This window comes from Carassius gibelio, chromosome B13 (assembly GCF_023724105.1).
Source record: "Carassius gibelio isolate Cgi1373 ecotype wild population from Czech Republic chromosome B13, carGib1.2-hapl.c, whole genome shotgun sequence".
Taxonomy (NCBI): domain Eukaryota; kingdom Metazoa; phylum Chordata; class Actinopteri; order Cypriniformes; family Cyprinidae; genus Carassius; species Carassius gibelio.
In genome coordinates, this window is record NC_068408.1 from 6,930,041 (window position 1) to 6,943,240 (window position 13,200).

At 34.4% G+C, this 13,200-nt stretch overlaps 1 protein-coding gene across 1 annotated transcript; it reads right to left on the reverse strand.

Annotated features, from left to right (window-relative positions):
• Window positions 1-1,053: 1,053 nt before the first annotated feature.
• Window positions 1,054-9,439, reverse strand: got1 (glutamic-oxaloacetic transaminase 1, soluble). The gene is made up of 9 exons (XM_052572958.1): window positions 9,192-9,439; window positions 7,148-7,329; window positions 6,804-6,927; window positions 6,513-6,625; window positions 5,364-5,468; window positions 4,910-5,060; window positions 4,642-4,807; window positions 3,806-3,948; window positions 1,054-2,067 (listed from the first exon to the last, which is right to left on the reverse strand). The coding sequence occupies exons 1-9, from the start codon at window positions 9,298-9,300 to the stop codon at window positions 1,928-1,930; spliced, it is 1,233 nt and encodes a 410-aa protein (XP_052428918.1). The 5' UTR covers window positions 9,301-9,439; the 3' UTR covers window positions 1,054-1,927.
• Window positions 9,440-13,200: the final 3,761 nt, after the last annotated feature.

Genomic DNA, 13,200 nt, shown 5'->3' on the forward strand with positions numbered 1-13,200 from the left:
TTGGGCTATTTCAGGATGATAACCTTTGCTGGGTGATATTTTATGGGGGAACACATTCTTTGAATATGCTTATCATAAAGTGTGTTCTGATGCCACCAGAATCTGCTACACTGAAGGTCTGTCATCACATCTGTGCCGGTTAAATGGCATTTTTTTTTTTTTTTATGGCTTTGCATAGAGTGAAAAAAGTTACTTATTAGTTCACTCAAAAATGAAAATCTGAATCCGAAAATGTACTCACCTCAGGCCATACAAGATGTACAGTAGATCCGTTTCTATGTCAGACATGGAGAAATGTATCATAAGATCTTTTGCTCACGAGCGGATCCTGTGCAGTGAATGGGTGCCATCAGAATGAGAGTCCAAACAGCTGCTAAAAACATCACAATAATCCGCAAGTAATCCAATATGACTCCAGTATATCAACTGATGTCTTGTGAAGCGAATATCTTAAGGGGTTTTTATCATCAAACTGTGACTTCCAGTTAAAATAGGAGTCCTCTATCCATGATCAGGAGAGATAAATGCTCATATCAAACAGTGTTTTCAAGTGACAACAGTCTAGAACAGTTCTAATCAAATATGACAACATGGTTTTGCTTTGTTTCTTACAAACATTTGCACGTCACAAAATTCTCAAATCTCATTCTGACGGCACCCATTCAATGGCATGCTTATAATATGAATATATACCAGAGTAAATTATAGTGCCAATTGCTCTCTGTGTAGTTAATAAATCACATTTTAATATACCATGGTTTTATCTTTAACAAAATAATTTGCCAATGCTGTTAAAGTCAAAAGTTCCAAAGTTGAACATTAGAGGGTTTGAAAAGAACTGAAGGTGCAAAAGTGTCCTAATGAAACTAACAATTTTCATCACATTACTCAGTGCTTTGTGCCAGAATATTCACTTCTGACCAAGTTAAAGCATCCCTGATGAAAACAAGTATTGATTTCTTAATAATACCCCAAACTTCTGAATGTTACTAAATATACTACATGTATTATATTACTATATGTGACTTGGATTACTAAAACACGCCAGAAATGTTTGTTTACTTCATTTATTTGAATGCACTTTGATTAGTATATTTGTGCACAAGAAGTTTTAATACACCTAGAGGTTTGATCTTTTGAGACTAAGCAGTGTGGGAGAGTAATGGACTAATTGCTGCACATTTATTAAATGGTCCTGCAGTGCACAAATGAGCCTGAACACAACACAAAAACACAGCAGTGTGAGTGATGGAGCAGAATCAGCACATTAAAAAGACATCAGAAAATAAAGTGCAAAACAATGCCTGGGATCTTCACAGCTCAGGATTTCCAGAACATTAAAGACGATGAGCTTAAAGGAATATTCAACCCACAAATCACTTTTCTGTATAATTTACTCTCTTTGAGCTGTCAGAGATCCAATATCCCAGAATGCACCTCTTCACCGATCACAATACAAGGTTTCATCCTCTATTGCTTACAATAAGTTTAAAACTGAATCAAAAAAAGTGGATTTTTAGGTAAAATGTTTCTTCAAGCTATTTATTTTGAGGTAAGAGTATCAGGATTTGACAGTTAAACACAATCTAACGCCCCATTATTCAAGTTCTAGAGTCATCTCTGTGTGCATGTTTTGAGAATACACAGACACACAGATCATAAAACATGCACACCGTCCTTCAGTTCCGCACTCAGTACAGTGAAATTTACAGACACAATGATAAAATTCAATTATATATATATCTTCTGGGACCGTTTCATTTCTTTATAATTACAGTTAAAATAGAATGTTGAAATGCTGATTAGACCAGCAAAGCTGGTGAGTGAAGGTGTGTATCAGTGTGTGTGTGTGTGTGTGTGTGTGTGTGTGTGTGTCTATGTTCCTGAAGACACACACACATAAAAACAGGAAGTGTGGTAAAGGTGCTTATTGGACTGTAGTGACAGCCTCATGAATGGACTCGGCCACATAGTCGATGTTCTTGGTGGTGAGGCCACACATGTTTATGCGACCGCTCGCCATAAGATAAATGTGCTTTTCTTTCACCAGGTACTCCACCTGCTTAGCTGTAAAACAGAAAATAACATTTTTAAATGGTTAAGTAACAGTTTATGTAAATTTGTAATGGACACATTGCATTATTAATAATAATAATAATAATAATAATGAACTTTTTCCTTAACTACTTTTCCAGTACTAACTTTAAATTATTTTCCCAATGCTCATATTTAACTATTTGCTCAGTACTAACTTGTAACTATTTTCTTAAGCACTAATTTTAACTATTTTCTTAGTACTCGTTTTTTTATCTATTTTCTAAGTATTAGATTTGAACTATTTTCAAGTACTAACTTTTAACTGTTTTCTAAATACTTGTTTTAACAAATCTCTGATTACTAGCTTTTAACTATTTTTAAGTACTATCTTCTAAACTATTTTCTTAGTACTAATTTGTAACCTTTTTTTCTAAATAGTAACTTTTAACCATTTTAAGATCTAACTTTATTTTCTCAATAGGGTTTAACTGTTTTCTCAGTACTAACTACTATTTTTTCAGTACTAGCTTCGAACTATTTTCTCAGTACTAATTTTTAACAATTGTTAAGTACTAGCTTATAACTATTTTCTTTAGTACTAACTTCTGTTTTCTAAATACTAGTTTTAGCTAAACTCTGATTACCAGCTTTTAACTATTTTTAGTACTAACTTTTAACCTTTGTTCAAAGTAGTAACTTTAATCTGTTTTAAGTACTAACTTTAACTATTTTCTCAGTACTGTTTAACTATTTTCTCAGTATTAACTTCTATTTTCTCAGTACTCATTATTTATATAATTTTTCTAAGTACTAGCTTTTAACTATTTTCTCAATTACTAACTTTTAACTGCTTTCTAAATACTCGTTTAAACAAATATCTAATTACTAGCTTTTAACTATTATTAAGTACTAGCTTTCAAATGTATTTTTAGTACTAACCTAACTAAGAACTAGGAACTTTTTCAGAACTAGCTTCTAACTATTTTCTCTGTACTAATTTGTAACAATTTTTAAGTACTAACTTTTAACGGTTTTCTAAATACTAGTTTTAGCAAAACTCTGATTACCAGCTTTTAACTATTTTCTTAGTAATAACTTTTACAAAAAATTTTAAAGTAGTAACTTTTAACTATTTTCTTTAGTACTAGCTTTTAACTATTTTCTTAGTACAGTATTTTCCGGACTATAAGTCACACTTTTTTTCATAGTTTGGCTGATCCTGCGACTTATAGTCAGGTGCGACTTATTTATCAAAATTAATTTGACATGAACCGAAAGAAATTAACCATGAGAAAACATTCATGTCTACAGCCGCCAGAGAGCGCTCCATGCTGCTCACTCCTGTATCCTACACTGAGCAGCATAGAGCGCCCTCTGGCCACTGTAGACGGTAATGTTTTCTCATGGTTCTTGGTTCCAAATAAATGCAACTTATATATGTTTTTTTCCTCATCATGACCTATTTTTGGACTGATGCAACTTATACTCAGGTGCGACTTATAGTCCGAAAAATACGGTACTAGCTTTTAACTATTTTCTTATTACAAACTAACTATTTTCTCAGTACTAGCTTTTAAGTTTCTCATTACTAGCTGTTAACTATGTTCTTAGGTATGAGCATTTACCTACTATTACTTTTAAAGCCTATAGTTGCAGTAATGTGTAATTAATCAGCAGGTAAAGCATTAGTGACTCATGTGAGAACAGATGTGTCCAGTGGTGAGACCGGTGATGAACAGAGTGAGAAGCGCTGGAAGGAGATACTTACAGTTGAGACCAGTGAAGCTAAACATGCCGATCTGTTCAGTGATGTGCTCCCAGGTTCCAGGAGTTCCCAGTGCTTTGAGTTTTTCCTTCAGCTGAGCACGCATGAGCAGGACTCTGTCTGCCATGGTCTTCACATTGTCCTTCCTGTAGAAAGATGGTAAAATGCCAGACTATAAATAAATAACTAAAACATACACATACACTGGTGAATCTCAAACATCTGTCAAGAACACATCCAGGTCACAAAGAAGTCCTCCACAGCCCTGCATCTAAAACTAATTTGATAATGCTGAGTTCCAAACTCTCTGCCATGTAGTTTTTAACAAAATATGAAAGAAGATTTATATTTATTATGCAGAGTGGTGCTATTTTTTCTATGATCTATAATATATTTTTTAAATCAGCATAAATGAAAAGCAGTGCATTTAATGTTTTAGAATTTAAGTTTACATTTATGCATTTAGCAGACGCTTTACAGTGCATTCAGGATATATATACCCTTTATTTATTTGTATTTTTTTTTTTTTACCAGTATGTGTGTTCCCACATTGAACCCACAACCTTTTGTGCTGCTAAGGCAATGCTCTACCACTGAGCAAAGTAAATAAGCTGTAACTGTCGCTGTTTTTTTCCCATAATAGTAATGAAAATTAGATTATTTTATATATATATATATATATATATATATATATATATATATATATACACATTAATGGGAATTTAGGGAGAAATGGTTTTTCTTGAGAATCCCTTCAAAAATATATACTTGCGCTATTACATTTTTTTTTTTTTTTTTTACCAAACACATGACACTAGATTCATTTAATCTGCATTCACCATTCAGCAAAGAGTTCAGGGGTGTTGAGTGTGATGGCAACCAGACGTGCACCCTGGGACGGAGGGTTGGACCAGGTAATGCGAACGATCTTCTCCATTTGAGACAATACACGGTTCAAATTGTCTTGGTCTTTGGCTACAACAGTCAGGTTCCCCACTCTCTCATCTGTGGAGTCAGATTATTCTTTACAATCAAATGGTTCTGAACAAGGACACAATACAAGGCATTAAAAGGGAATCTCTAACATGCAACACTGGAACCACTTACTGTACAGACCGAAGTTCTTTGAGAATGACTGGGCACAGAATAATTCAAAACCTTGTGACACAAAATAGCGGACAGCCCAGGCGTCCTTATCTAAATTTCCTGAGGCAAAACCCTGATAGGCTGAATCAAAGAAGGCAAACAGACTCTTTCGCTGAGGAGAGAGATGAGAGAAAAAAGTTGTCAGATAACAACTTCTCTGTCATGCAAAAAAGCATTTCAGGAACATTCTGTGTCCTGTATGACTCTACAGTTTTGATGAGATATGTTGACTCTAGGCGATTATGCAATAGTTAACTCAGTATTTATAAAACTGCTAAACTTAGACAACAGTAGGTTGTAATTGCACGTTGTGCTTAAATGGCTTATTACCTGCAATTAGGATCCTTTTTCTGTACCATGAGCTTTAGTATTCTAATCTGAGTGAGATTATGTGGGGTTGTTGTGATGGTCTCACCTTCATGACATCAGCGATCTGCTTCCATTGGTCCTGGGTGGGATCTGTGCCGGTGGGATTGTGAGCGCAGGCATGCAGCACAAAGATGGAGTGATCAGGTGCGCTCTGACAGGAAAGACATGTTTTCATTTGGACTGTATACAGCAGATGTGTTCAAACTTTTTAAAACAAAGAGATAAAAATCTCATTTCCTATAGATTTGAAGGCCAAAATTAAATGTATCGAATTATATTAAAATGTGTAAAAGAAAGTTTTACGTCAAATCAAATTTACATGAAATCAAATTCACTTATTGTTTCTTACATTTCAATGCAAAAATAAAAAGTTACAAAAAAAATATGAATAAGAAATTAAGTTCTGCTTTAATTCCTCTTGTAATACAGTATAGTGATACAAATCCTGGTTTTGGCATCTCTAAAAAGTCTAAAATAATCTACCATTGAAAGGTTTTGGTTCAGTATGACTTTTTTTTATGTTTTTTAAATTATTCCCACGATGGCAAAGCTGAATTTTCAGCATCATTACTCCAATGTTCAGCGTCACATGATCCTTGAGAAATCATTCTAAACATTTCTTATATTTATTTCTTAAAACGATTAATTTTCAGTTTGAGCTGCTTAATATTTTACCATAGGATTCTTGGATAAATAGAAAGCTCAAAGAACAGCATTTATTTGAAATATAATTTTTGTAACAATCTAAAAGTTTCAAACTATATCATCCTTGCTGATTTTGCTTATTTAAAAAAAAAAAAAGTTTTTGACACCAAACTAGGTAGTGTACGCTACGTTTTTTTTATTTTTTTTTTTATAGCATGTTTAGAGCCATTAGAAAATGCCACTAAAGCAAGAAAATCTGAACTAATTCCATGACTGTGATGCTCAACATTTCTTTTCGGGCATAATCAAAGGTTTTTAGATAACATCTATCAATTACTGATAAATAAGTAACTAGGAAGAGCTTGTTTCGTTAAAGGTAAACAATGAGTCCGCACACCAAAAATGCTCCTTAGCAATTTTAATGATTGCTCACCACGTGTAACGTTTCGGGCCCAAGCCCTTCATCAGACATTAAGGTTTTGGATGTGTGTGCTACACCTTTGAATTCTTGTTTCGTTAAAGACAATGGAATTTCAAAATCACTGCTAACCTCTAGGTCACCCAGAAAACCTTCCAGATCGAGTCCACGCTTCCCTGCATCCCAGTATTTGTATGGACGGATGTCCTCAAATCCAGCGTTAGAGAAAACAGCATTGTGGTTCTCTTGAATAAAAGACCACAAACTGAACTGAACATTTTAAGCATTTGACACAATAATACATAAAAACAAAGTTGATTATTGAACATAAGATCAGCATGCTACGCTCTTTAGAGGCAAAACTTTAACATATACTTTATATTGTACATTGTATTTCCTTGAGTAAATAGATCTGCTGCTCACCCCATGTGGGTGCCGACACATAAATGGGTGTTTTTGTGTTGTCAGTTCCATTATACCAACGACGAAGAAACTCTGCTCCGATCTTCAGAGCACCAGTGCCACCTAAACACTGCACGGCTCCTACCTGCAAAACAACAACAACAGAAACATCTACATTAGAATGCTACCGCTTCAAAATGTGTAACAATGTGTAAAAATAAACCTTTTGCTAAATCTTAAAATGTCATGATTTCTGAAGGACTATGTGTCACTGGACACTGGAATAATGTAGGTTTGCCATTACAGGAATAAATTACATTTTAAAACGCATTTAAAAAAAAAGATTTTTAAGCATCTCATCTGACCCGATTGTCCTTGATGGCAGGACTGTCTTCACCCAGAGCGATCTTAGATGAGCTTGAACGAAATTCTGGCAGGCCTAGAATGGGCAGGTACTCGTGGTTCAAACTATGGTCATCAGCGATCATCTTCTCCACTTTTCTCACCACGGGCAGAACCCAGGGCTGACCTTCATCTGTCCTGTAAGCTAAGGTGAGAAATACGATGAGAATTTAAACCAGACTGCTTCAAAATACAAAAGGCAACATTTTTTATACTTTTATTTAGCAAGAATGCATTACATTGATCAAAAGTGAAATGAAAACTAGAGTAATGATGCTGAAAATTCAGCTTTGCCATTACAGACATGAATTAAACTTTAAAATATAAGAAAATGGAAAACTTTAAGCTGATATATTTCACAATAATCCAGTTTTTACTGTATTTCTAAACAAATAAATGCAGCTTTGGTGAGCAAGAAAGACTTATTTCATAAACATAAAAACACTTTTGAACAGTGCACATTACAGCACCCTGAATTTCTGTCTAATCAATATCTGCCATGCGTAATTGTTCCTTTTTTATCAAGCCTGTCTATAATCAGGATTTATCTGTGAACTTTCACCAAAGAGCAAAATTAGCTTATTCAACATTAACGTGTCCTGATGCAACTCTTGAATTAAAAATCATACACAAATGCAGAAAAAAATGCATCCTGTACATAAACGGAATCAAAAGATTATGAAGTGGAGCAATGGTTTTAATAAATCTGCATGCCTGAATGTATCAAATATTAGAACAATTACCAGTTTATGGTGCAACTTATTTAGTTTAGTATAATTATCAGCCTTTTAAAAGATATGAGATAAGAAGCATATTCAATGCATAATCTTTTGTCACCTTCTGCCGAAGTACGACAAGATGTAGTAGAAAGCACATGAAATCAGTGTTCTGGGTTGCTCAAGAGGGATAGGCCTAATCATTTCAATCTGAGGAAAGACCGCAAATCAGGGGGGAGGGGTTCAAAAACAGTCATGACTCAGGGATTTTCAATCTCAGAACCACAGGACAAGCGGAAGATAAAGATAATCCTCCCAGAATCCTCTGAGGTCAAGCCCTCTAACTGGGATCAGGAATAACTACACAGCAGATGACACATGACAACTGCTTCTACACAAAAATACTGTTGACAAAACACAATCTATTCAACCCAAGTTCAAAGCACTGCACATGGGCCTGGTCTCCAATAGAAACGGCCAATGCTGGAAGAGTAACTCTATCCTTTAATATATTTAGAAACCCTAGATGCCTCTGGAGCTAAATGCCATGACTTTAGTTTCGTTTAATTTGATATAATACAAGTAATTTAAAATTTAACACCAATTAATTTTTTTTAATATATTGTCTATATTTTAGAGTAATGGTCAAGTCATCAAAAATATGAAATAAGACTAATGGAAAAAAAAAAATATTATGCAGGGACTGAAAATGTTAAACAAAACATATTCTATTTGAAAGGTTTATCTTTTTGAAAGTATCAAAAAGATATTTTAGTATTAAGCAGTATTTAATAGATTATTAATATATGAATTATTTAAAATAATAATTAAACAGCAACTAAAAAGTTAAATAATTATTTAAATTATTCAATCCATTTCAAACATGCATTAATAAGCATTAAAGCATGCAGTTCAATTGTTGGGTCCTTTCACTAAGACCAAAAATGTAATTTTTTAATTTGTATTGGTCTGTTTTACAAACATGAAGAGAAAATATAAGATCAGATCTGTATGCATGACTTGCATACAGTCTAAAACGACATACATGTCATGCAGTTAAAAATATAACAGTTTAATGGAGTATCTCGTGTTACTGATGCTGTTAACGTTACTAGATTCCAGACAATAACCTAATAACGTACTGTGTCTCCCACCCTCATAACTATTAAAAACGAAAATGTTGACTGTTGTCAAAAAGGATAACAGTGTGTGCGTGGACACACTGACAGTCATATCCATATATTCTGATATACACGTGCGTGTAGGTGTTGATATAAAGCGCATCTCTCACCTCCGACTCCCAGATTCACCTTCCGGGGATTCTGATCTTCACGGAAATCTGCTGTCAGTTTAAACACTGCGACAGGAGCAGCTTGCGGGACTTCACCAAATATCGACATGATATTGTGTTAATATTTCTGCTAATTATGAGCGAGAAGAGGGAGACTGCAACGCAAGTACCGCTGGATTGAAGTGCGGTTTGATGGAGACAAACAGATTTTAACCTTCAGATGTGCGATTTGGCAATGGAGGACAGGCGTGTCTAAACTGACCAATAGAAACCCAGAAGCTTGTGTTCGACTCGAAGATTACCCAATCATATTTTAGTACCGTAAGGTCAAGCCGCTACGTCATCAACAAACGCGCGCGACAACACTGCGAGGACCAATGACAACTGGAATGTGAAAGAGCGACGTGCCTTTTGACCAATTATAAAGTAGAGAGGGCGGGTTACGTTTGCGTTGTGTTCATTCACACCCACACAGCTATTTGAGTTCCGTATCCAGATATCTGGATCATAATTGAAGTTGTGTAATTTATGGCTGTTATCTGCTTTTACAAAAACAAAAGTTTCATAATATCCGGCTTAGTTCACTTTAATGATGTTATCAGTACCCTGTACTTCCACCTTCCCCCAGATAAAAATTAAAAACACTGCTGAATTTGATATTGCTATCAAATTACAACACAGTAATTTAAGGCTATATAAATGTGGTTAAACAACACTCCTCGCAAATTGAATAGTAGAAATACAGCACCTGTTTTGGGTAGACCTCACACACACACACACACACACACACGCACACACACACACACACACATATATATACACACATACATTACATGTTAGTCTATATATTTACTGAAAGTATCCAAACAAGGAGAACAACAAAAAATACAGTAAATTTCTACATTGTGTTTAGCAAAACTGACCTCAATATTTGGACTATTTATATTATATTATAACTAACCCTTAAATTTGTTAACTTTTTTTTTTACTTTAACTTTTAAAGCATTCCAAATTTATATAAATATACATTACATTTTATTGTTAATAATGCTTAATTACTGGTAGCCTATATTATATCATATCATATCATATCATATCATATCCTTTTTATATTATGTATTTAGTCTATACATGTTTTTATTTTTGTACATGGGTAAATACAAGTACATTTAGAGAAGAAAAAATATTTAGTATGTCATGTCTCTGTGAGGCCACAAGGTGGTGCTCCAAGCTTTTCACACTGTCCCACAAAAAAAACACGATGTTTTAAGGTCTCTAATGGAATCATAATTCAAGGCCCAAGAGGAAAAAGGGAAACATGAGCTGTTCTTTGGTATTTATATCATGAAGGTCTCTAAAAATCTATGTGCAGACGTGACCTCTTGTTCACTTCTATTATTTCTTTTATAGTACTTATTTTAAAGTTAGCTAAAAAATTATTATAATACATTTAAACTTCAAAAGCAAATAATAATATGTTTGTTTGTTTTGATAATGAGCTTTTAAAGGATATACTTCAATTGATAGGTACTGTTTGAAAGCCACTCCAGGCAGCGTGAATGTTGCATCCTAAAAATGTCGATTTTTGTCAGCTTAAGAGATTGCATGCTTTTACTTCTCTTGACCTGCTATTAGCAAAAGAAATGAACCTGAAAAAGATATGAAACTGCCATCTCCATCTTAGAGAGAGTAGCAGCACCATCAGATAACTTATCAACCTCAAATCACCTGCACAACCCAGACCTGTATTTCAAGTACTGCGATTGCTTTGTGTAAGAAAGTGAGCAAATCGTTTCAATAACTTGCAAAATCCTAGGATTTTAATGATTAAATTATGCGAACGTGGAATAATTTTTTTCTGCTTCTCAACAAAATTAATAAAATAAATAAAGATTCAGAAAGGGGGTTTTCCCAAAGTACCATTCTGAGAAAAGTTCTTAAATTTTTTTTTGTTGTTGTTGTTAGTTTAAAGAACATTTTAATAATCAAAAATTACACTATATTATTGCCATCTATGATTGCATGAAGAACCTATTTATAATACTGACTGAAACTTTCCATTCTTTATAGTAGATACGTTTTTTAATAATTAGTTAACTTTTCACTGAAAGGTTCTGTGGCATCACTGTGAAAACACCCTTTAGGAACCTTAAAGGGGTATAAAGAAAAGGTTCCATGGATGTTAAAGATTCTTCAAGGAAGCATAAAGAACCTTTGAACTTATCATTAAAATATTATATGCATAACGTTCATGATTACTCTACCAAAGCCTACCAGTTTTGTGTTGGGATGATCTTATGCCCTCACAACCCCCGGGAGATATGGAGGAGTAACTTCTGCACCTGCAGCATGCCCTCCATCTCCGTCTCTCAACCCCAGTGCAGTAGATGTTTGCATTCTTTGCCGGTCAGTAAGGGTAGCTTACCTGTGTGTTAACTGTCAGCTTTGTAATTATGGGATTTGGAGCTTCCAGCACAATGTTTGTTGGCCTGGGGACAGATAGAGAGAGACATCAGGCTGAGAGAAGAGCGGGGACCACAGAAGCATATGACACGAGTGTCAGTGTTTGCAGCTTCTGTCAGCTAATACCATATCAAAGAGCATTCATTAGAGACCCGCCTCAACAAATATGAAAACACTGGAGTAACATTAACAAACATGTGCAATCTTGCATAATTATCAGCTTCATTCTAATGAACTCTACAAATAAACACAAAACGGTGTTCAAAAGGTAGAATTTGAGAAGTCTTCTTGACTTCAAAAGCATGCACGGACCATGACAGAAAGTCGGCAGCTCGTACCAAACATGTACACAGAGCGACATTCCAGTGCAGGACCTTCTCGTGTTGTTCACGTGTTACATTAGCCTCTCTGCTAAGGGTCAGCACACTTCGCTGAGTGAGGGACTTTTCTAAACTCTATGTTGGTTATTTTGTTTTCTGTCACCAGTTTCATCAATTCTGTTTGATGGATTTGACTGAAAGACCACCATGTTTTCCCTTCACCGCATTCTGAGTTTGCGGACCCGAGACGTTCCTATTCCCAAGACCAAAATAGAGCAGCTATAGGTGGAGCTCTGTAAGTAGGTTAAATATCATGAGTCACTCTTTAAGAAAAGAGAGAAGAAAGAAAGAGGGGAGAAAAAAAATGTAGCAGGAGACACCTCTTAAAGATCCAGAGTGGGCATGTTATGAGGGACATGTTGGTAAGAGATACGCTGTAGTTGGAGAAATGGGCTAAAATGTCCAACAACACATATTTCATCTGACAGATTTCATCACTCATCGAATCTCAGCAAGAATGTGACCGCATATTCAGGACTGGGGTAATAGATTCTATGGCCACATTTGTCCCTATGGCCATTTTAACTTGTTATTTTGTTATCAGATTCTGTTTATTATTTTATTACTATTACTATTGAATCTTTACATTTAAATCTAAATTTATTTCAACGTCATATATTGAAATATATGATGCCTTCATATTTTTAATATGTAAATTTTGTATAGCATTTTAAACATTTTAGAAATAAAATTGCTAATTCCTTGTTCTGGTTATTGTTCTGGTAACACATTTCCTAAATACACGATAAGTAATGAAGAATAACTTATTCAGCAGTTTTTCTTCTCTTATTTCATATTCTTAACTACAAAGAAAACTATTTGGTAGTGGCTAAAAAAAAATTGTTAGATGTTGCAAATATCAGTTGTGGGACATTTGTTGTAATTTATGCAAATACTTGTACATATAATAGTTAATATGTTTTAATATATATATAGTTTAAGATGAAAAGTTTAGGTTTGTGACAAATATAAATCGGTCAAAACTACACATAAAAGACATTGTAAATGTAAATTACATTAAACAAAGGTTTCTAAAACGTAACCCATGGGACATAAACGTTGAAGAAATAACCATCAACATCAACCCAAATCTGAACTAATCTGAACACTGAGATGAAGTGTCTTCCTCAGTGTCTACTGGTGGTTACAGCCCTGTATGTCAACAT